This window comes from Ischnura elegans, chromosome X (genome assembly GCF_921293095.1).
Source record: "Ischnura elegans chromosome X, ioIscEleg1.1, whole genome shotgun sequence".
NCBI classification, from domain to species: Eukaryota; Metazoa; Arthropoda; class Insecta; order Odonata; family Coenagrionidae; genus Ischnura; species Ischnura elegans.
The window spans coordinates 69193215-69218626 of NC_060259.1; the positions used below are offsets into that span (position 1 = coordinate 69193215).

Consider the following 25412-nt stretch of genomic DNA (forward strand, 5'->3'; position numbering starts at 1 on the left):
TCAGTTCCCAGCGCGTAACGACAATATATAAGTAAGATTTCCAGCGAAAACAGATGAGGCTATGCTGATTCGGGAATTTGGAATGATAAATTAAAAGCGGAGTTTTTGTACCAAAAGCATGTATACGAACATTCATGATTCTTTAGCCAGTGAAATTTCCATGGGGTAACTAACCTCGTCTGTTTTCTTGGCGAGGTATTTCACACTATATGAGAAGAAAGCCTAAAAGGTAGTGCCAAAGAAGGATCTAATGTCCACATTGAAACGGATATACATATTAGCGCTTTTCATATCTGTATATACAATAAGACAGACACAGGCAAAAAAGTGGGTAAGCATTAGTTATTACCGTTTTTACATGAACATGAAATATTTCCATCAAGAGAGCCTTGATACCCTTTCGTAGGATGTAACGTAGGTACCCGAAGCAAGACGATAGACTGACCACATTCAAACCCGACTTTTGGTGGCCGACCGACCTTGAAAGGATGCGTCACTTCCTTTCGACTATTTTTTTAGGAATTCATTGTTTCAAACTTGCGCTATCATCACACAATTTCCAGGGTGTTGAAGGTACGCACATTACTGAAATGTCTGTATTAAGCTGTTGCCAGGGAAAAATGCTGAATTTAGGTTTCCTAACTGGAGATATGGGTGAATATTGAGAATTTAATATCCTGAACATGTAAAGATGACAGCGTACGTTTTCAACAATTTATAACACCGAGAATCACATCAACTTCATCGTCTGATTTTTTTCCAAGTGCCTCTTTATACAAACAATCGCACTAACAGTATCGTCTCCAGTAAATAGCAGTGGGTTCGGTATAAGAAAGTTTTTCGCCATTAAAGTATCCCGCTTCGAAAGGAAATTTCAAATAAATTCGGTAATGCATGCTATAGTGTAGTGGCCTTTTGGGTAATGCGTTGGAGTGCAAATCGGAGGGTCTCGAGTTCATATCTCGGGCTATGCGTTTGATCATTTCGAAATGAAATTTCTTGTGGAGCGAGAAATGCTAAAAAAGGAGCTGGCGACAGGCCACATGCTATACGATGGGAACGCGATGCCTCATTTGGCTGATCGCAGGGGTTCTGATCAGAGGACCACAGGCTGAACTCTAGGGTAAAACCTTCGGAAATCCCTTTAAAAAGTCCACGAAGTGCGAGGTGGCCCGGGGAAAGGAACAGGCCCCCCTACCCTTAACTTGTAGTATCACACGCCTTTGGCTAAGTCTGAGATGAGCTCTACCCTAATCTACGCAACAAACCTTCGGGTTGAATCACGAAGTGAGTGATACATCAGGAAATCAGGCCGGTAGGGCGGCAGTGATGCGTATCCTTAAGCATCTTGCCTGCGCAGGTCACTTTGACTACGTTTCTGGATGCCGTGGCGAAAGGCCATCGCTTGGCGCGTCGCCCCTTACCGCAAGTCTACGCGCACCACTTTCCCGCCGAAAAATGCGCGCCATCCTTCGCGCACCGCGGGGCGCTGTGGTGCTGGCGGCGCGCCACGCCACTGCTCGGTTTCTCGTCTGCTCGAGTGGTGCGTGCCAACGTTAGTAAAAAGCCACGGAGAGGCGGGCAGCACGTGTGGCGGACGCATATCAATGCGAAGCCTCTCTGGGGAAAGAAGTTGCCGTTCGCTGCTCGCTCCGGGGTCCACGTCTCCCGACCGAGATGAATAAGGGGGATAAGGACACCTTTGAATGCGAGCGTATGCATATTTTATAGAGTGAGTGGTGTTTAATTTCTACGTGCCTCAATGTCTGCGGCGATTTCGACCACTAGCGGGGGCTGGAGAAAAATCATGCCATCGAAGTCAAGAATCAGCCCTCCGATTGTGAGACGAGGTCAATGATAATTATCTTCGGGCGATTGAGTGGGATTCGATTCTTTCCCCTATATTTACTAGTGTTTACAAAAAAGGAGATTTAAGAGCCCGTAGCATCGCTTCAAAGAGGCACACTACAAAGCATTTCGTAACGCTTTGAAATTTGGCATAGCCTAACGCTACGTTATTTTTGAATGAATAAATTTTCATGATACATTCATGGTCACCCCTGGAACCAGATTGATACCAATATTTAATTGTTACATAACTATAAAATGGTTTTTAATGAATTTCAGATCTGGTTGAGCAAATCTGAGTGCTTACAACGCAAAGAATGTGAATCACATTCATTAACGCCGATTGGGAATTTAAAGAGGTAAAGTCACTTGTCTATATCAGGAGTTGGTGTATTGGCTTTCCGAGTTAAAGGGATGGAAGATAGGTACTCCGTGTCTAGCCCCAGCTGATTAAAAAAGAATAGATTTACGAATTGATATCTTGTCTAATGAGTGAACAAATCTGCTCGATGTGTTTTCCATTCGCATTCAAACGAATATGGATCAGGCTTCTGCTGCTGCGTGAAATATTTGCTGATGTCAAATATTAAAGAGAAAATCAGTATATTTTTTGGAATACTATAAAAGAGAAAGACTGCTGGTCGCTTACAGATTACAGAGCGCAACTCTTGCAGCTTAGGACCCAAGTGTGGTTCGATATTTCACCGTAACACTTCAACCTCTACCAGGGATCGAGCCCAACCACTAGACTGTCATTGCAAGAGCACCTTCAACGTGTGAGAGCAATAGTAGAGCGTCTTCAAACCTTTTTCCTTGTTTTAAATAACCACGGGCTACTCGAGAAACATACATATAGGACGATATTCCCAAGGCTTTTAGAGTAACAGAATGATTTATACAAAATAAATGCTCTTAGTCCTTAGCTTTATGGGTATTACCACTGTTTCTGTAGGATATCCCAATCATTACTCCGCAAAATTCTCTTTATTTGCCGAGAGAAAGCGGTCATAAGGGCTATACTCGACGCCAAATTCCGCCCCAGAACTTTTTTTAGGCAGTCTGTATTAATCTCACTGCCTGAAAATAAAAAACTCCCAAGTGTGACGAATGGGGTGGAAGAAAGAGCGGCCCTTACTTTCGCCGCGTGCGACGTACACACGGCCGCACGCCTTATGCAACATCTCAGCATTTCCCCGCATCCGAGAATGACTCTCGCCGAATAAAAACAATTGTTTCCCGAGCGGTGAAAATATCTGCGCAATCCAAGCTCCTCCCGTTTGGAAAGGTATGACCACATAAGAGGGTGGCGGATGACGACGTTTTTGTTTTAGCAATCCTCGGTTATGTCGCTCCGTCAGACCTCGATCGAGGGGCATACTTCCACCACTACTACCTAACAGCTAGTTTCTGCTAGAGTCCCCTTACGGCGAGATGCTATCATTGGAAATAACTGAAGACGCCTACTACGGCAACTATTTTTACTTACTGCATAACTACAACCGTGGTAACTTAAGACGCCGTGAGACGTAATAACTTAAGACGAATTAACGGTAAGTGTGTCTCTCCCGATAGATCGGTCTTTTTTGTTACGCATTACTCGTTTAAAACTCTGGATGAAATGAAATTTTCAAATCATATAAAGCAGGCTATTGCTAACATTTACATATTTTTTTTTATTTTTTCGCATAACTTTCTCTGAGGCGCTAAAAGTCGATATACAGGCACATCTTCACAAGAGTCCACTCTGAATACCGGCTGAGGAGTGAAGCGTCCTCTTAAGCAAGTTACTCGAATAGCTTATGGTTGATTGCAGTAGGGAACAAGGGGTGGAACGGGTTTGGAGCCGTGGCCTACTGATCTCACCCATCGGACGTGCACTGGGAAAGACAACCTAGCGGCTGCATTCGATCCCTGGCAAAGCATGAAGTATTATGGTGACATATTATACCGCACTTGGTCCCCAAGGTGTAAGTGTCGCATTATTCTGTAATCTGCAGACGCCTAGAAATCTTTCCTTTATGGCATTCTGAAAACGATACCGATTTTCTCCTTACCATTCACCATAACTAATCTTTTCAAAATGGATCAAAATGTAATCTTTATCTCAAATGTATTGTGGAAATAATCGTGCGTTACAGAAACCTGCGAACGATTTCAACTTTCTTTAAATAAAATATCGAGTTATCATATTTTTGCTACAAATAAAGTTACCTATGATCGATACACAACTAGGAATGGTGAATCACCCCGTCTCCAAATTATGACTGACTTTCTTTATGATAACAATTAAACTTTGATACTCTACCAGTGATTTTTTGTCGAAGGGACACAGTAAATAGCTGATTATTTAATCTCTTCAGCCTCAGGCTCAACTTTGTGGAAGTTCATTCTAACAAGTGAAAAGAACAAGCTACGTATTTATCCACCAATTTATTCTCGCGGTACAATTCGTTTCGACGCAGCGGCGTACCTGATGGTGACGCCGCAGCGTTGAAACTAGTTGTACCGCGAAAAGAAATTGGTGGATAAATACATAGTTTGTTCTTTTCATTTATTAGCTGATTAGTTCTCAAACCAATGGACTTAATAAAAAAACTGTAACTCCAGAACAATTAGGACGAAAGGGAGAGATATTTTGTAATTAACATTTATTGTTCGGGAAACACATTTGGAAAATGTGGGCACTGAATTTAAGAGATGGGGATTGAAAAGACGGGTCGACTGAAGGACGCAAGAGCGGAGAAGTAAATGAGAGATTTTTATCACACTTGGCCACGTTTCTAACGAGCCGCAGGCATTCGGGACCAGAGACCCATCCCATGCGAGACGCAAAAGACAATCAGGATAAAGCATCCTACGCTATCCATTTATCCCTCACTTATGCGCCCTTCACTTTAAGAGTTTATGTCCCAAAATAACCGACTGCACACCCTTGTGGCATTTACGTGGATTAAACTTTCATATTCTAAATAGACGAGAATATTTATTAGCCACTGTTGGAAGTCTATGAGGTTTGGAGATGTTAAGTATATTGAATTGAAGCAAACATATTTTGATGGCTGGTATTATAGCATCCCATACGGAAACACTGGCATGAGTTTCGGCAGTGGCAGAGAAACCGAACGAAATATCTATAGAAATTAGCATTCCTTCTCTAAAGAGTAAGTAGGTCAAATTTAACCACTAAAGTGAAAATTTGGCAGGAATCACTGATTACAGGAGATAAAAATGAAGATACCTTCCCTTTCTCGTTTCATGATTGCAATTTCTCTAGCTAGCTCACTCAATTATTTAAATGGATAGCAATGATCCTAGATCAATGATTCTGCGTGACCAGCCGTAATCACTAAAACAAAGGAGATCGAACTGTCCAAAGGAAAAAGCACTTAAAAACTTATCTCTTTTTAATTTGATTACTTTATTTTAAGTCTGACACCCAAATGACTATGAGTGTTTTGGTTATTCCTAGATATAAATTTAATGAAAATGAGGAAATGGTAACAATGATAGCGGGAGTAGCCAGGAATAATATGGCACGAATAATTCATAACCACCGCTGCTCATGAAACTTGTTCTTAAAGAGAAGAATTCACTACGGCCCTTAATTTAGTTAACTTTATTAAATTTTCATTTACCACTCGTAAAGACACTCATATATGTCTGCTCCCACCTTGCAGTTTGCCGTGAAATGAATTCAAATGACATTGAAAGTGCGTAATGGTCAAAGGTGACCTAGTCATACATTATAATGCACCACAGATCGTCGAATAATTTTTATTGAAGATCATCAGTTATACAAGATTAATTTAGTGCCGAATATGGAATTCCAAATTAGGAAAACTACCTAGAGATACCCATCGGCACGTTCCGTAGAGATAACACAACATGCCAGCGCTACAACTTTTATTGATTTCTTTTAACGATAAAATATTTAGATCATGATTACAAGCCGAATCTTCGATCAAATCCTACATCGCGAATACTTTTGCTAAGGCGTACATTTATATCGCATGTGCGGAAAAATATCCCAGTATTTTTTGATGCCATATTTAAGGTCAGTAGGCTCACAGTTAACTTCATCGCTATCGACGTCTTCATCTGAGCCCCCATTAAGTTTAAGCTACCCTATGCCCGATTAAGAATAAAAGTGTCAAAAAATAGAGTGCATTAACCCATTATAACCCAATTTTGCTTCTAAGTAACATCGAAAATGTATACATTTTCAGCTCTATTCAGGAAATATTTAAACTATGTGTTCTTTTCTGCTGTTAATTTTAAAGGTGAAATATAGCTGCCACAATAATCATGATTGAGTAGAAAATTTTCACTTTTTTAAAATGAAAAGTCTTGAGATATAATTTCTCCCAGAAGCAGCTCTGGGTTTGATAGGGCTAATGGTGCTCAGCATCCCGCTCAATAACCACGAATCTTCGATCGCACAAAATTTTCAGCCACCTTTAATTACGTGATCAATTTAGCACAGCTGATCCTTCAAACGAAAAATCATGAAATCGATGCAGCGATGCATTGAGAAAGATACTAGGTGATATTTTATCACCTCCAGGGAACGCACTTTAAGTGTGTACTGACGTCAGCGGAATGCCTTTCCTTGTTCAGTCCCTGCTTCAAGGCTGGTGTGTATATATTCCGCTATTTTCCCTATAAAAGGTCACGAGGCCAATATAGAACAGTCTTGCTTATGAAAATTACTTGCTGCGCGTGATCAGCCTACGGAGATAATTGCGACACTTGATTTCATGATTTATAGTGAAAAATATGCTTCACTTCAAATAGTGGAAAAAATCATTTATTATTTGCCGTGACTGATGTAGGTCTACATTTCATGCTATACATCTCCATTTCAGAGTCATAAATAATGAAAAAAATTTGATGCGACATAGCAAAAGTTGAATCGTGCCATCGTTCATTGGTGTTTGCTGTGAATTAAGGACCAAAATAGTTTTGAGCCCCACCGCAATTCCGTAATCTACTTTAAAATTCCGAAAAATAGTCAAATTTATCGCAATGATTCAGGTTTAAATTCATTGATACAATGTAAACGCCTTTTCGAACATAAGAGAAAAGAATACCATGAATTACAATGGGTTTAACATGATATACATGCTTCGTGATATAATTATGCTTCTCAGAGATCACACAGTGACATTACTTGTACCACCAATAATTATTCAACGATGGAAAGGATGACACATAGCAGCAAATCATCTAGGAGTATTAAGTACTTTAATAATGATTTGTATTTAATAACAATTTTGGGGGAAGAGATGGCGGACAGAATGTCTTGTGATCGGCATGTATCGGGTTCATATCCCGATTGAAGCCTTCAGATACCCCAAAATTTGAGTCGCACAATGGTGTCAGAACTTCATGGACTGCCTTCCTAGCCATATTTCAGAGAGATTTGGTGTAAACTTGAACAACCCCAGCAAAATCTTAATTCTACGCGTAAAAAATGTTCAATTTCTCTCAAGAAATGTCGATGATCCACATTTCGAGGAAGCCTAAAAAGAATATCAAAGGCGGTATTCGATGGTAAAATAAATATCTCATCACCTCATATATTGCGATTATTACGCTCCGGAGATTAAAATCCCACGATCCTGAATACTGCGTGGTCCAAAATGGTCTAGCGCGGGAGAGGAGATTTGGTCCGATGAACCGCGGTAGCGAGGCACGGAGAGTGGATCGCCCAGACGCGGGCCGCCACACCGTCCGACCGGCCCGCTCGAGAAGAAGAACGAACGATAACATAAAAAGTTCCAATATTCCATCAGTGGTGGATTAAAAGGGGGCACCCCAATTATTCCCGGAAAAACTGAAGAAATAGCAATGACCTCCTTGGTTCTGGGGTATTGCTTGGATTGCTTGAACAATGGCGAATAGATATCTTTAGGAGCGACAAGAAGAACATAATATTAGAGCCCCCTACTATTTTTAGGTCCGAGAGAAGCGATAAATTAAGAGAGATATTTTTCCGAACAGATAGATATGGGAATTCGTTTTTCCCCCGAACCAGAAAGAGCTTTACTAAATGCTAGTCGTAATTTTGTTTGAGTGTTTGCTTTTATTTTGTTGACGGCTGGTGTCCTAACACCCCCTGCCATACGCCTTTTAGGGTGGCTTGCAGGGTAGTATATAGATGTTGACGGTTTGCATAAAATACATCGACTTTTGAATTTTTTCCCCCTTGGCTAAGTGAAATGTCGTTATTGCAACTTGTTCAGTGTTTCCTGACCAGTGGCAGCATCGTACAGAAGCATATCAATCGCTAGTGTTGTTTGCAAGCATCTAGTTAACCAGAAAACATGAAATTTATGCCAAAAATAAAGTCATAATCCCCGGGACTAAAGAGGTTAAGGTGGCTCCTCAAAGAAAGTATTTGTTCCGCGAGCTTAACAAATGATGTTAAAACATAATTGACGAATACCCAAAAGCCACTTGTCCACCCATAACTGCTTATGCATTATCGCTGTGGGGAAAACATACCACTGAGGCGCAAATTAAAGTATTAACGATAAAATATAGAGATCATAAATACTAGTCGAACCTTCAATCAAAATCCTACATTGTGACTGTTTTTGCTATCGCGAATATATACCTTGGGTACGAGAAAAATCCCAAATATTGTTGAATGCGGAATTTAAGTTCAGTACGCTAGTAGTACTCTAGTTTCATCCAACTTCATCTCAACCCTCACTGAGTAAAAAGTTACGATATATCCTTTTGAGAATAACACTGTTTAAAAAATTGGAGTACATTAATTGGTCTCAGTATCTCGCTTAATAACCACGATCTTAATCCTAAAAAAACAACAACCTTAATCCGCCTCTTCATTCCTGGCATGATCTGAATCGACACTGAATCATTTGAATTCAGCCAAACGGATTCTCAAAGTAAGCCATACTTCACTGTTTCTATTCATAGATTACCCAAACATAAGCTGTTACATGGGAGGAAACAATATCGATTGTTATGGCGGTCGGTATTGGAGGATTTGACCGTCTTCATCTGTATTAAAAAGGACAGATATGTTAAAATGCCGTTAACGAAATGAAAAAAAAATTGTATCCCACCAATTTCTTTTTCTTCCACTTTATTTTAGCAATTTATTTTAAATAGGATATTTTTTTTATTTAACTATCGTTTAAATGAACTTCCACACAGTTAAGAACTATAGAGATAATCTTAAATATCTTTAAAAATAAAAATAATTTTATATTACATGGTAAATCACTGGAAGAGCTACCACATTTTGAATCACAATGCGTCACATCAAGACATAAGCACACTATATCATCGTCGAAAGCGTGATACTGAGTTTGAAACATAGCCGGATGAATGGCGATTAAAATAGTGAAAACTGAACCAGTGAGTGTTAACTTGCTAAATACATCACTCCTCCCCACAAAGCCAATGGCCTTTGATTAATTGTATCACGGGATATCATCTCTTTATTATACACTGGATCTTCCGCTGCATTACAATAGCAATGTTTAAAACATTAAAATTCTAAAGGTATTTCGAGCTCCCTGATTTAATTATAGCCGGATCACAATGATATGCGCTCAAAGAAAGACGTCTACCATCAATCACGCCACATATATATCAATACATAAATGTAAAGTTTTTAATTTAAATTTAAATCTTCTAAATGTGAGGTAACCAACAGGAAGGTACTACTCCCTCTACTCTGAATGTGAAATATTCACGTCCCAATGGCCAACTCTAGGGTGATTTCCACACTCTCTTATTCAACCCAACATTTGGGTTGAAACACTGACTGAGTGCAAACGATTAATATTACATCACATTTTATCGTATGGTATCGCATAGCACCAAGTCATATTGTGTTACATTATCAAAATTTACGATACAGAAAATGCATTGTTACGATGAATAGATTCACTCCATGACTACGATTTAATACATTATGACCCAATGTTCTTTCTAAATAACATCCAGTATGATTAGATTTTCAGCTCTATCCAGAAAATATCTAAAATACGTGTTATGTTGTGCTATACAAATTATTGGCGAAATATGTAGTTGCCACGGTAATTATGATCGAGTAGAAAGTTTTCATATTTTCAAAATGAGAAATCTTGAAACTTAATTTTTCCTAGAAGCACCACTAGGTTAGAAAGGGTGAATTCCTATTTTTCTTTTGAATGAGAATAAGGGTCGCGACGCTAGTTGAAATACTCTCATGAAATCCTCCTAAAATAATGAAAAACCTACCTAATGAACCTATAATAAGAGTATTTATTAGTCGAGATGTCTGTCACACGTATTTCAAACTCGTTGTATTGAACAAATGAATCGGTGACCCGACATTGACGACAGGGCCTCGGGCTAGGCCTCTTAACTGCGCTGCCCACAGACAACAAGCCTCGTATTCTTGAGTCACTCATAAAAACTTGGAAGTCTTATTGCGTGGATATCCTCGTGTATGTAACCCATTGACACGGACAGAGCTTGTAACACATGGCTACTAGAACTAGTGTCTTCCGACGTAATCTGGTTTCGAATCACAGCCAAGCCGGATAATTTCATAGTTACCGCGATTTTATGCCAGGAGCCATGTAGGGTTCACTTCAAAAGTAGAATTGCAGCTGGATAACGAGACCTAAAAGAGTGAAACTGTTAGCATTTCCTGCTCCAAGGCTACACAAAAATTCTGGGGTCTCATTTTTAGACGTAGTAAATTTCTGGGGAAGTTTATTTGAGGAGAATCCACTTTATATCTCAGATTAAATATTTACGGGAGTTATTTTTGGCTTATACGGATGCGACCAAGATTTACGTGGCGAAGTCCCAAACCACATCATTCCCAATGAGTCTCACTAGCCAATTACGCCGATAGCGGTAGTTCGTTTATTTGCTGTTTATTTCCATTTATTAACCTTTTTCCCCAATTTAATCACTCACAAAGAAGAGGTTTCAAGATCATATTTAATTCAATTCAAAGTATTTCATTGGTCACCTTTTCCCATTTTCTATAGTAAAATTGAACTTAGGGCTTTCAACGTTGTCCTCAGCTTTTAAAAATGAGAACCACCACTTTGCAACGTTTATACCTACACTGAGCATGGAGCTTAAGACAATGTATGTCAAGCATTTCTGCGGTGATATTAACCCCTCATAGCCCCGTTTGCAACAGTCTAGAGCTCCTGTACGTGTACAAACTAAATTCTAGTCACTAATAACCATACACAACTCTACAACGAGGAACAAATCTTAACGATTACATTAAATTTAAATAGGAAATTTCAAAATTTTGAATTCAATGCAAGCGTAATTATATTCTAGGAGGACTCAGCTACTACAAGTAGCCTATACGATTTTTCAACATAAAAGATCGCACAGGTTACTATGATTAGAAAATTACTGCCAATCAATTCAAAATTATAAAATAATAAACTCCTCTTCATTAGACTACAGCTTTCAGGTACATAATAATCTCTCACCGTTATATGGTATGAAAAGACGATTCTTTTTGTACACCAGCGTTGATTTTTTTTTCGAAAAGATGATATTTAATCGGTTGTTAAATCAGCCTTTTCATTTTGATTGAAATAGTTTTGCCAATCTCTAGCGAGAAGAATAATTTTTATCGGTAAAATATCTTTTTTACAGAAATATCTGTACGGAATATTTCAGTTCCATACTTTAATATGACATTAAAAACTTGTTTAAAAATGTTGCTAAACCACTATGCAGTTTACATTGTTCAGTGTTTGTCTGGGCACGCATTTCCAACATTTTACCAATTTATCAACTTCCTTTTTCTATCATATCGACTTGATGCTATCGAACGCCTATGCTGGAAAAATTAGACTGCCTATAATTATTTTCATATTATCGTTATAATTTGCACATATTATTCGTCTAGTTGCCTGAATTAAAATTACCCATACATGAGTGCACTAAAAAATAAACTATCCAGGGAGGTCTAATTGAATGAATGGTATTAGATATGGATTATGGGAGTAAAGTAATGAATCAGAGTTCAAAATCTCTCTGTGGTACAACACCATGGCTAAATATTTTTTTCTGATCCCTCTAGAACAATTACCAAATTCAATTATACTTCTAGTGCATTGTCAGCAAAACTGGATTCGTATCGTATGTTTCCCAAGATCGTAGATAACTTTAATGCGGAGGTATCGTCACTTTACCACGGTGATTCTTAAATAATATTGTAGTTTAGATCCAAATCAGGATTCAGATCAGTATTTATGAACGTTTCTATAGGTTTCAGACCAGTATATAGCTGTTAGTTTTAGTCTCCCAATTCCTCTCATATACTGAGTAAAAGCGCCTCTTACCGAACAATATTCGTTACAGTCGCTATAAGCAGCCTCGCAAAGGCAATAACTTATTGTTAAGCGGCCTCAAAAACGATCAGAAAATGCCAGGCTGTAAACATCCCAACAAATACTAGGAACTTTGCGAGGTGAGTGCGGCAGGTGGTGAATGTAAAATAAGATTTCAATAGTAACCAAACACGCTATCACGGAATCATTGGCTATTTCATTGAATTTACCACCGTAGGTTACGTAATGCATGCTAATCTATTGACTCACGGCAGAAAAAAATCATATGTTGCAGCCAACAAGGAAAGTACGTGATTGAGAAGGAGATGAATAGGGTCTACGTCAAGGAACGGATCACAGCGTGAAACGAAAGAACAACATAAAATCCTCTCGACGGCTGCGAATTTATTCGTGGCGAAGTGCCGACCGCTGTGAGTTTGCCGTTCAGGCATCGAACTACTCTGACAGCGCGAGCGGGCAAACATCGACGCATCGCGGTAATATTTCATCCCTCTCCTTGCATAAGCAAAAATACATATTTGCATATAAATTCAAAGTGCGCGGCGGAACGGGTGCAAAGCCGCGGTAATGGCAGCGCGTGCCCTTACTGCGTCCCTTGAGGAGCCACGGGTGCGTTGCCTACATGAGCAAGTGGGCCAGTGGTACAGTCGTGGATTCTGCAGAGATTGAACGCCAAAACTGTTTGCGATATCGTCTGAATAGCACGATTTAGTTCATCTTAAAACTTTCCGCGCAATGGGCGTAATATTACTCCATCCGTCTACTGAAATTGTGGCTTGCTTTTTTTAACTAAGTATTGCTAAGCTCTAAATACACAAATGAAACAAACAAAAATAAAATTCGTTGTTTAAAATAATACCAAAAACCTATTCTTCGCATCGAAGGTTGGTTGCTAAGAAATAGCACAACAGCATTGAAAAAGGTCACCACGGGTATAGATATACAGTACTAAGATCAGTACGGTAAATGTTAATTGTAACACGTTTGCGAACTTTCATTAGACTATTCATTCATTGAATCGACTGCGTCAGATTTCGTGGAATTTAAGTTTTTAAAGAAATGATACGAGCGGGATAAACTCCTCGCCTACCAAACAAGAGGTCTCGAGTTCGATTTCCGCCGGTATACGTTGCCCCAATCCAGGGAATGGATGACCGCGTACGTTTAATAATTTGGTGAAAAAAATTTGTTGTCCAAAGGACAATTTATCGCTGCTCTCGGTGATGTTTTTATTTAAAAAAATGAAAGTGAAAACTATGACAAAATAATTTTAAGGGGGAAAATATTTTCACTTTTATTTATTAAAAATTTATTCGTTATCTATTTGATTTTAAATTCACTCATAAAAAATTTATTACTATGCTAATAGCATTAATTTAATATTTTTCTAATTCTTTCTCACTTAGAATCCCTAATACGCTAGAGTTTTGGTCATTTTTAACAAAGATATTTCCTTCCTCCACCGATACAAATTTGTATAGAGTACATTTAATTTTTGATCTCTACAACAGATTGCGTTAGTAACAGGTCATAATAAAAAATATTGTGCATCATTAAATACTTATGTCATTATTCACCTATTGCTTTGCGCAAAAATATTTTTTTAGAAGGCGAAAACATTCCTTCGGTAAGTCCGTGGCGCCCCCGTACGCCTGAATTCGGCTTGAATCCTCGAAAGCAGCTCAGATTTTTCGTCGGTTGTAACTTTGAATAATAGTCCCATGGTAGGTTTTTGTCGAACCGACGCCAGGTTTCCGTCACCCCTTGCTCCAGTTTCTATTTCTCGTCACCTACTCAATACGGGGTTAGATGGAAGATGAGGCTTTCTAGTTCCAATCTCGCAAAGTAAAGACGTATTATTATTATTACCAGGGTCCTGATTCCTTGATTGAATCCACTAAATACTTTTTTTACGTATGGCATCCCCAATGAGTGAATTTGCTGTTCGTTGTCAAGAATATTGTACCAGGGTCCTAGCGAGCTGGAGGGTTTAGGGGTGGCAATCTCCTCTCTCAATTATTTTGCGAGATACAATATTCGACGCACTCCTTTACGACTTCACTCCGCCGAATTTTTACAGCCTTTTGGTGTGCATAACATTAGAATTGGTTCTCGTCTATCATTGACTAACCACTGCCTAAGGTGCTTAGCAAACATTAGCTTAAGGGATATGCCGAACTTCACCAGCAAATTTATTGCTATTGCGTGAGGAGTTACTGTACTCCATCTAGCCGGAATTCCTGGAAAAATCTTGCTTTTCCCCATCACTCATCAAGGAGATCCCAAGTGTTGACACAGAGGACCTAAATTATGGTCAGTAAAATGTTATATTGAACGAGCGGTTGGAAAAAAAATGTACTCGGTTTTGGTGATTTCAATTCACATGTAAGGTTGGATAAAAGGTACTGGCTACTCCGCGCTTTTCAAACTTAACTACTTTATAAGCTTATTTCTGCTGGTTTCAATTTTTTCGTCCTTATCTTTCAATAATTTACTTACTATTACCAACAATCACTATCTCGAGTAATTTTTAAGCTTTTTGAGAGATTTTTGCATATATTAATCGTTTTCATGTCATTTCCGCGTCAAATCATTACTGAATAATTTTACACTTAACGTTCGAGTAATGATACGAGCTCAATCCCGCTCTCGAGAATCTACCTGAAAGTAACGCAAAATAAAAAATAATAATAAACAAAATTCCTCTCTTTTACGAAAATCCTCCTCTGAAATTCTATTTTAATTTTTATTATCATACCAAGGCAGTGGCGCAGGGAGGAGGGATTTTGGGAGATAAAGTCCCCCCCCCCCAAGAACTCAGAGATTTTTAAAAAATTTAATCCATTTTACTTAAATGAATAAATATTACTTATGGAACAGTGTAAGGATAAATAAAATATCCCTCAGAAAGCGGTAAAACTCACCATTTTGTACCATTTCTCTTAAAAAATTTCTGGGGGAGAGTACCCACACCTTCCGTATCCCCTACCCCCCAGTATTAGTTGCCACTTAACCCAACCCCAGACTTAATTCCTATCTGCGCGCCTGTACCAAAGTATTTCCGTTCTAATATTCAGAGCTAAGAATGTTAGAGCATCCAAATTGTTATTTGACAAGGTTCGAAGCTGTTCTCGCGAATTCTATTTCATTTTATCAGCATTCGATTGTCGATGGGTGCAGCGCTGTTGCGAGGTGCAACTCAGAAAATCTTGAACCAGTCCAAACGTTTGCACTAAAGGATTCAGATAGAGGAAAAAGCCATCTTCGAATGGGATGGCTAATTCCCATATGCCGCCGTCAGTCAAATCTGCAAGCGACCCGACGCGGAGCCGCGCTCGTCCAGAAATGCGGAAGGTGTCGCAGCGAACGCCGGCTACGGGCGCCGAAAGCGATGCTCACGAGAGAGACTGCCCATGAGAGCTCACGCTGAAACCCGAGGCAACCGAGCGAGGAGTCCCGCGCTCTGCATTCCACCAACGACATGACCTTTAAGGCGAAGAATCTAAGACGTTTCGCGAAGGGAAAAACGCCGACACGTAGCTGCGCTAAAGCGGAAAGCCTTTCATTGTTTCATTAAAACACCGACTTTGAATTTCACGGTGGCTGGTAGGTCTAATCGAGCGAAAACTCCCTAGAGGATTCGGATGGAAAAAGGGGTAGTCAGCTATCAATACCTCCAAATGTTGTCACATCTCAAGAGTGTGGACATGGAAAACTCCAAAAAGGGAATTTTAGCGAGGATAAACAATACACAAAGGGTAGCCGCGGACTTCGCTAAAAAGTGCAAAGAGATGAGAGAGAAAGTGCGATTTAGTTGATGCGGAAACTAGATTGTGGGCCACCATAGAAACTATACAACGCTAGACGCTCGTAACGTTTTTATTACTCGATAGCATTACGCATGTTTAAGAATGATTAAGGAATATACTTCGATATCATCCCCACTAAACATAACCAATTCACACAAATATGAACTTTCAAAGTTGTTCAACTAAAAAATCACAATCCTTCCTTCTTTTATAACATAAAACTAATCACTTCCCATATCGTGCAACACTGAATACTCGTAAAGTTTTTATTACTCGATAGTATTACGGATGTTTAAGTATGATAAAGGAATGTAGGAATATTCTACAAAATATTCCCAGCTAAGAATTAACAATTCACAGAAACATGAGCTTTCAAAGCTTGTCAACGAATAAATCACAACCCTTTCCTTCTTTTAGAATATAAAACTAATAGCTTCCCATATCGTGGCTAGTTTCCAAAAAATCTTCACCGCAAACCCCACGCTGCATCTCTCTGAGGGCGGTGGGTACAGTTTGATTGATACCTGAAAAAGCTGATGGCATTCTTTTCCGGAGCATTGGAAAGCGCTCGAACCAATTTCGTACAGAGACGAAAATGCTGACTTATGTAATGATAGTGACTCTCTACCTTCCCTTTTTATGGCTTTGAAAGAAAAAGTGAGAGGAAAGTCTTAAAAAAATCCTCAAATTACAGTGCTTGTTGTTCCATCCAAAATCACGGGTGGATGTTGGCGTTTTTAGAAGCTTGGTGGTAATTTCGAAGGGAAAGATAGAAATTATGAATGATCCGCTTCCCGGCCTAAATTCCCCTCTAATGATGACGTTGAGACTTGATGAGCTGAAGTATAAATGTTAGAAAGGTAAAGGTAACGTAATAAGAAAATCCAAATCAAAAAACGTCAAATTTGAAAGGCGAAAGAGTACGGATAAATTTTAAGAAACTTGCTAAAAATCACGTCAATTATTGGAAGTAATTCATTATTACAGGACTTGGGCATTTTACTTTTTAGTTCTTATGTGATAACTTTACTTCCCGAAATAATTTTTATTATTCTGGAAGCTTCCTACCAAGGAAAAAAACTCTTAAATTTAAGAGTATACTTTGTATTTATCAATTATTAGTATTAGTGCCTCTCGCACGAAGATATTACATCATCTTCATGCTTAAGTGATCTTTAATCCTGATTTAGTATCCAAAGCTGAAATCTTATCATCGAAATACATTCTACTCGTTCGATAAGTACAGTAGGAAAAAATCGAGAATCTTACATTTTTCTCATGGTTTCCCACGGTTCTTCTCTAAAAAACTTATTTAGTTCAGCCAATTCATTAAAGGTATCATGGCGACGACAAAATGCTTCACGCAGCGATTATATTCAACGCAAGATAACACGTAAATGTTACGACGGCGTCGCTTGCTCATCATAACGTGACTCTTTTTTTATGTCCCGGGCTAATTATGAAATTGAATTTATACGGTATAATGGCCGGGAACATTTATGAGAGAAATTACGACTGGGTGTTGGTGGAGTGGATATTTGCATAAGCTGAGTGGATGGTCGCGGAAGGCAACGGTACGTGCTAAAGAACATCTCGAGAATACGTGGATATTATTAGCGAAGGAATTACTTGAGAGGGTACATCAAAGATAACCCGTGTCTTGGACAGCCTTTCGCCCGCACAATGACCAGCTACCCTGAAGCCATTTGTACGGTTGGAGTCGCGAGCCAGCCAATCATTTACGCGTTAACACGTATTCCCTTTAGCAGTCGGAGCACGACAAAGATGTTCCGCCTAATTTCAAATCGCTAATAGGTACATACATTAGTATTTTGTCATCACCCACCGTGGTGGTTCATAAACGCGTATCTTCATCGCTGAGGGTAGCTTGCGGATATAATTAGTTGGGATTGCCGGAAAGACGGGAGAGTAAAGAAAGGAAGTAATGATGCAACAATGCTACAAATGGCAGAGTGAATAATTATCTGTTTCCCCTAAGAAAAGAGTGCATAAAATGGAGTTGTGCTATTAATCAAAAATTATTTAATTAATGAGTTTGTATTAATTAATCAATTTATTTTACCAGTTTATCGCGCGTCGATACTTCAGCATCTTCACGCTAAAGTGCTAAAATAATCTAAAATGCGTTGTTAAGGCAAAATATTGTTCCCAACATTAGGTCAAGAACAGCATCAAATTGTACCTAACCAACTGAATCCCAAATTTTACGTAAGCAATCATCGTCCTCCTATATTTAATCGTTAGGAATAGCCATAGACCCAACGAAGGGTCACATTCTGCTTTGAAATTTGCAATGCAGTTATTTAACCCACAAGATGCTCGCTCCTGAAGCTCTTCCTGTAAGCTTGATAACGCCTATGAGAATAGGTCTAAGGTAGAATCACCGTCACCAATTGGTCTCCATAAAATATACGATGAGTGGCAAAAGTTTATTCTCACCATCGTATATTTTGTCCCAGGTCATGTAATCAGTCTTATATACATCCTGGGAGCATGCACAGTCTACGCACCCCAGCGCGGAAGAACATAGCGACGCAAGGCAACGACTGAGCAACGCCAATTATATGGGTTTCATCATGTTAACAAAGTTGAGTTGGTTGGGGAAAATATTGGTCCCGACATGAGATCCAAACATGAAGAGTTTGTACCTGACCAGCCGTAACACATATTTTCGACAGCTTATATCGTCTCCGAGAAGCTGCATAAGGTTATGAAAGGGCATGGAAATATATTTAAAAAGGGCATTCCATGCGTATAACTTTGAAATTGAATAATATGAAATGGCAATCAATGGAAAAAATACAAATAACAAAACTTTTCCGCATCCAAGCAAAGATAATCAAACAAAAATATGGCTATCCATGATCAAAAGTTCTCTGGAGCCAACGACTTGGCTTCAATTAACATTCCAATTACCAACCGACCGGGTTCCATACAACTTTGCCAATATGTGGGTCAAACTTCCACTGAATTAAGCCTGAGATGATTACTCATAAAAAGAAGATGGCGACTAGCGTGAGTAATAGGGAACCGTGTTTTAATATTTAGCATAAGCCGTCAATGGTCCAGGTTGATGATGGGAACAAATACCACTATAACGAATTACAAAAAATGTAGTATCCGCTTACGTACAGTATCTAAGCTATTCATAGACGACGCATCGTTCAAGAACGCATAGCACTGCTAACCTAACGCACACCCTCTTCAGGTATTGCTCGGCGTGCATTTCAAACTGGCACGCGCCGCTGACGTTACCCTCCGGTTGCGCTACGCCTGAGCGCGGCGGTAGGATGGTATCTCTCGTCCGCCGCCGACTTGCGAACTCATCGCGAATAATTTGCCGCCCCCGGACTGCAACGGTGTTAAGCGAAACGTTTTTATGGTCTCCTGATCCGAGTTTGACCCGTCCCGCGAGCAGGCCCCCGGAACGAATGATAAAGACCCGTCGCACACCCTTGTCGGATGCGCCGAGTGCTAATTATGCCATTATTTCCCGCTGTAAACAACGAAAGGGAGTCCCCGCAATGAGAGGATGTTTGGAGAGCACTCGCTGAATGCAAATTATGGGTCGATCAAGGAGAGGCACCCGAGCGGTCGTTAAAATCTCTAGCGCGGATAGCCTTTACCTATAAGTCGCTCATTGAAATCATTTCGTCAAAAATCGGACTTTTTCGCGTTCCCCTGAATGCTAATAACTGCAATACGTCTATCCTTTTTACGCCTATGATTTTTGTTAAATACAATTTTCGTACTCCTCAAGATCTAATTTTCTCCTCCCATTGGTAACTATATTTCCTCCGAAGAAAGCCCTTTCGTTCACTAAACATTAATTTTTCTCTAATTTTACTTTCCCTTAACTCCCAAAAGCGAAGGTGCCCGTCAAATAAAACTACAGCCCATTCTTTAAGTTTCATTCCGAACAATATGTAGTGGGACGGTCAGATACGACAAAGGTTTTCCGCCGATTAGGCCGTTCGAGATGTTTTTATTTATCGCCCGTCAACTCAGCGGCGCGTGCCATGTGGTACGCGGCAACCCCAGCACCATCCACCGTGCACCACCCCCTGCACGCGAAGGGGGCACTAGAACAGCTGATGGTGAGCCGCGCACCGCCTACACAAACGCCGCCCAGCGATCGAACCACTGCACTATTCGCACACATTCCGCCGTCGCCCACCCAACGATGCAGACGACGACCACGGCAAACAAAAACAATCCCAATCCAGGAGGCCCGGGTTCGATTTCCTGGGTACTCACGTCTTGGAAGAAGGTCACATCGGAGTTCATCTTCGCCGCGCCGCAGTCCGGAGGCTCCAGCCTCGGTAGCGGGTGAACGACGCCGCTGGCGGCAGACATGCTGCACTCCAATACAACACTCTCCCCGGAGGACCTCGACACGGCTGGCGTCGAGGTAGAGAATCCAAACACACGGCGGGTCAAATGGAGAGAGAAGTAGTCAGGGGTTTTGTTGTGGTTCCGGCACGCGACCAAGGAGTAAACAGCGGTCGAGTGGGGGATAACAAGACGCGCCGTGTAAACACAGTCGGCGATATCTTTTCCTCGTCAAACCAGGGGCTTCCCGAACAAAAGGCACTTCCCTCTGTCCCCGTGCGCAGAGTAGACGGCGCACTGGCCCGAAGCGAGCGCGCTCTATCCCGCGCCACCCGACAGCACTGCACAAGGGCACACACTGCTCTGGAGCCAACGACTCGCACAACCGTTCACTTTGAACTACTTAACCGTATACCTGTTACAGAGCGCTGGGGCCCCCTCCGATCTATCCCTCCACACCTCTCCCCTCACGCCCCCTCCCACCCTTTTGATTCCAGTCACTTTTTTTTATACTCACCGCGTTCCCGCTGCGCGCACCTCAGCTCGATCTTGTCTCTCCTTTTTTTGCTTCCCTCCTTCTCCGTCGCGGAGGGGAGTTTATCGCGGCGCTGCGGTAGGGGGCGGGAATGTTGTGAGGGCGGGAATGACACCCGTCCAATCATTTGTCAGTGTTGCGGAGACGGTTTCACCAATGGGGAACGCCAGAGCCGAGGTAACAATGATTATTTGGGGGAGGAAAAGGGGGTGAGTGTTATACCTTAACCGAGATTGCGCACATTCCCGTTAGGTGTCGGGTGGGATCGGTTTTTAAGATGGCTTTTGAACGGTAAAGAGGGCCGCAGCTCTAGCGTTCTGCTCTTTGCGTGGGAGGGGAGAGTTGCTTTGCAAGCGGGGGGGCAAGAGGGGGTCCTGGAGGGAGTTTCTGGGGGGGTGGGGTTGGCGTGTTGTGGGAGCGCGACCATATCTCTCGCCGTCGACAATCGATCCGGCCGACCTCGCCTCCTCGCACCGTTAAAGAGTGCTCGGTCGTCCTGACTGGTTCACTCTCACTTTCGTGGAATATCCCATCTCGTCATCTTCCTATCTTCGTCGCATGCGAAAGAATTCTCGGAGGACTCCAGTTTCGCAGGAAATAGTGCGAGTGTTGTGTTTAGGTCCGAGAACTGAAGTTATGCCGTTCTCATGAACATTACAGATGAGGATCTTCAAGTCGGACTCTAAATGTGTTGTCAAGCACTGCAAATTTAAAAAAGTTTGCAAAAGTCGCCACACATTTCCCTAATAAATAATAACAAATTGATCTGATTTTCACGGGTATTTAAGGTTAAATAAGGGGTATTAACCGAAACTTATACGTCATCATCATAATCATCATCATTAGTCAACAATCCTAAGATTGTTTTGACGCAGCTCTCCTATCCGCTAATCTCTTCATAGCTACATATTTATTCTCTTTTACATCCTTTATAACCTGTCCGATATAACTCATTCGGGGCCGTCCCTTGCCCTTTTTCCCTTCCACTTGTCCTTCAACGATTGTCTTCATCAGACCATCGTGCCTCAAAATGTGGCCAACTAAGTTGTCCCTTCTTCTGCTTAATGTTTTTAGGAGGCTTCTCTTTTCTCCTACTCTCCTTAGCACTTCATGGTTACTCACACGGTCAATCCATTTTATCTTCATCATTCTTCGGTAGCACCACATTTCGAATGCTTCCACTCTTGACTTCTCTGCTGCTGTCAACGTCCAAGCCTCGCTTCCATAGAGAAACATACTCCATATGTAGCATCTGATGAATTGTTTCCTTACTTCTATGCTGGTATTTTCAGCTGTAAGAAGATTCTTCTTTTTGTAGAAAGCCCTCTTCGCCTGCGCTATTCTACTGTGTATTTCTTTCTTGCTCCGTCCATCGCTGGTAATTCGGCTTCCCCGGTAAGAGAACTCGTTCACCTCTTCAAGCTTATGCTTTCCTAGGTTGATGTTTGTTATAGCCTCCTCTCTTTTACTGCAAACTAATATCTTAGTCTTCTTTTTGTTGATTTTCAGCTGATATCTGACCATTGTCCTTTCCATGTATGTCAACGTCTTCTTCAAATCCTTCTCTGTCTCGGCTATGACTGCTATGTCGTCAGCAAATCGCAGCATACTAATTTTTTCTCCGTGGATATTGACACCCGAAGCTTTCTGCTTGATTTCGTTGATGGCTTTCTCTATGTAAACATTAAAAATTAAGGGGGAAAGCGCACAACCTTGTCTCACCCCTTTTCTTATTCTCGCTTCTGCACCGTTTGGTCCACATTTGATCACAGCTACTTGGTTTTTATACAAACTATGAATAATTCTACGATCATTGTAGAGTACGCCGATTTCTTTCAAAATTCTAAGCATTGAATTCCATTCCACGTTATCAAAGGCCTTCTCTAAATCGACAAATGCTATGAAGGTTGGTTTGTTTTTCTCCATTCTCTTCTCTATGATCATCCTAAGAGCCAAAATTAACTTATACGTATGATGATGTAATCCATTAAATCCATTACTTTTCAATGCTATTCCTCGCAATGAAAAGCATTATACTGCAATATATAAGTGGTAAAAAATTTTTATCGCATTGCTTTCATCACCGCACCGCGGACACTTGTGAATATCGATTAAAATGAGACCGAAGTGGTAACAGAAATCAGTCTTCTATGGGATGGATTAGGGCCTCCTCCATACAATCCACTTGGTAATTTTCATAAAATTTCCAAAATACAGTGGTACCTCGTGATACGAATTCCCTAACATAAGAGATGTTTGAGATACGAGCCCTCGAGTGAGAAAAATTTTGCTTTAAAATACGAGCGGAATTTGAGATACAAGGAACGGCCGACTGCGGCGCTGCACACGGCAAAACAGGCAAATACCAGTTAAGAGAAAAGCAGTGTCTAAAATTAAGCATACATGAATTAAAAAATCATGCATCATATACAATTAATCATGTAAGCATTTAAGTTGCATTTAAGTGACCAAAATACAAATGCACTTTATAAAAACAAGAGTTTTTTGTTTTGCACTCTCTTGTATTATGTTTTTGTACAATATTTTTCATTTATGCTAACAGTTTTCTTATTAAAAAACTCGTTGCAAAACCAATTGGAGTAGCATTTTTGGGGCTGGAACGGATTACTGGCATTGCAATTAATTTCAGTGGGGAAAATTGCTTTGAGATACGAGCAAATTGATATATCAGCAAGGTAACGAAATGAATTCAACTCGTATCTCGGGGTATCTCTACATTTTTATTAAACTACCATATTTTTATACTAGTTCTTATGGCGGTAATTGTCTGAGCACAAGAAAAATGTTTTACATCTACACAATACCCTGCGAACGACCTTTACGATGCTCGGCAGGCGGTGATCAATCACCAGCATGCACTACGCATGAAGATTTCAACATGAACACCAAACGGTTATAAAAATGCTACGCATAGTAACAAATTATCCGTCAACATTCAAGCAAAGAAAAAATACTTGGCAATTACTCACGAAAGCAATCAGCCTATAAAGCAAGAACATGTAAAATATGCTTCTAGAAATATTAGGAAAATTCACTAACATGAATTAAAGGATACATAAGTTTATAGGTTTCACTACAAGTCAACTAACTTATTAGTATGTCCTAAAGCTGCCGTCATAGTCTCTTATCGAAAATGACATTCTGAATCAATCTATTTTACGGCCTATCTCTCTCATTTCTATGATCTAATTTACCGCAGTACGTTGGCGTTCGTAACATGTGGCAAACTTTGTAGGAAAATAAACTGCTCTTGAACTTACGTAATAGATTTAGTCAAGTCTTCAGTCTACGATCAGAAAGATATTCCAATCCGAGTTGTTCTAAGAGGTTCACTATCAAGACTCAATTATCAGTTAGTTCCAAAATAAATATGCCATTATGGTAATAAACGTATGTAATTCTAGTTAAACCTTAAGAACCATGATAATAATAAAAACTATTGGTAGGTCTCAAGAGAAAAAATTAAAGGTGAATAATATTATGAGTAAATAAAAGTTATCTACTGAATGAAAATTATAGTTACAAAAAGTTGTTTTTTCCATCTTATAAAATAAAATCAGGGTCGGATTGGCTCCCTGTTTGGGGAGGTCGTCACCTAACTTTCCGCGGTGCCTTGATGCTATGCAATACCGCTCTGTGATAATGCCTCGGGGGTCGGATATGCGTGGACAAGTGACTTTCACTTATTCATCAATTATTTTAGAAATTGTTTTCAAAGCTGGTGAAATAAAAACTTTCATCGGAGATCCTCCTTAAAGATAAAAAATCTCTTCCAAAGCGGTCGGGTTGATGTGATGGTTAGAGTGATGGCTAGAGTGTTGGCTCCCGACCCTATGGGCTCGAGTTCAAATCCTGACGGTGGAAGAGAAGTTCAGAGATTTCCCGATCTTAACTTGAATAATATTTTAAGGACATTTCAAGTGCAACACTCCGTCCGTCGGATGGGACGTTAAGCCGTGACACCCTTGGCGCCCTTCGCTAAGAGCAGGCTAATACTGACGCTGAGTATCTCTCCACCCTTCCTTCGATGACATTCTCTCATGGCACAAATGATCTTGGCATTCGGTCACCTCCTCCATATACTATATCATACTTTTCCAAGTAATTACGGTGGAGGCGGCGCCCCTCCCCCCAAGCCTTCCCCTTAACTCTCCAATGAACAATAGTGTATAGGTTGATTTTGGTTATTTACCGATAGAATTGAAGGTAGGCGTTCGTAATGAAATGTATTCAAGTTTCACCTTTTCTATATATACAAGCACACAGAGAATTAAGAATACAGGCTAGCATATATTTTATACTGAAAACTCGTAGGCGAAGATTCAATTTTCTGGCTCCATAATACCGTTTTGCTGGTCAAGGCCAGTTTTTTCGATTTTCACTCACTGTGCAATCGCTTCTTTAATTCCCTTATCAAATGTGGTACCTGGCAGTCAATTTCACTAACATTTTCGTTCCATATTTTATCGATAAACTGGAAAGTAAATC

At 40.3% G+C, this 25412-nt stretch overlaps 1 protein-coding gene across 1 annotated transcript in view; it reads right to left on the reverse strand.

Moving 5' to 3' along the window:
- The window catches only part of LOC124171066 (Krueppel-like factor 2), a 53312-nt gene extending 32555 nt beyond the window's left edge, over window positions 1–20757 (reverse strand). Inside the window, exon 1 of the mRNA XM_046550215.1 lies at window positions 20294–20757. Coding sequence (XP_046406171.1) covers window positions 20294–20392 — 99 coding nt within the window. The 5' untranslated portion in view covers window positions 20393–20757. The remainder of the gene's footprint in view (window positions 1–20293) is intronic.
- Between the last annotated feature and the right edge of the window lie 4655 nt (window positions 20758–25412).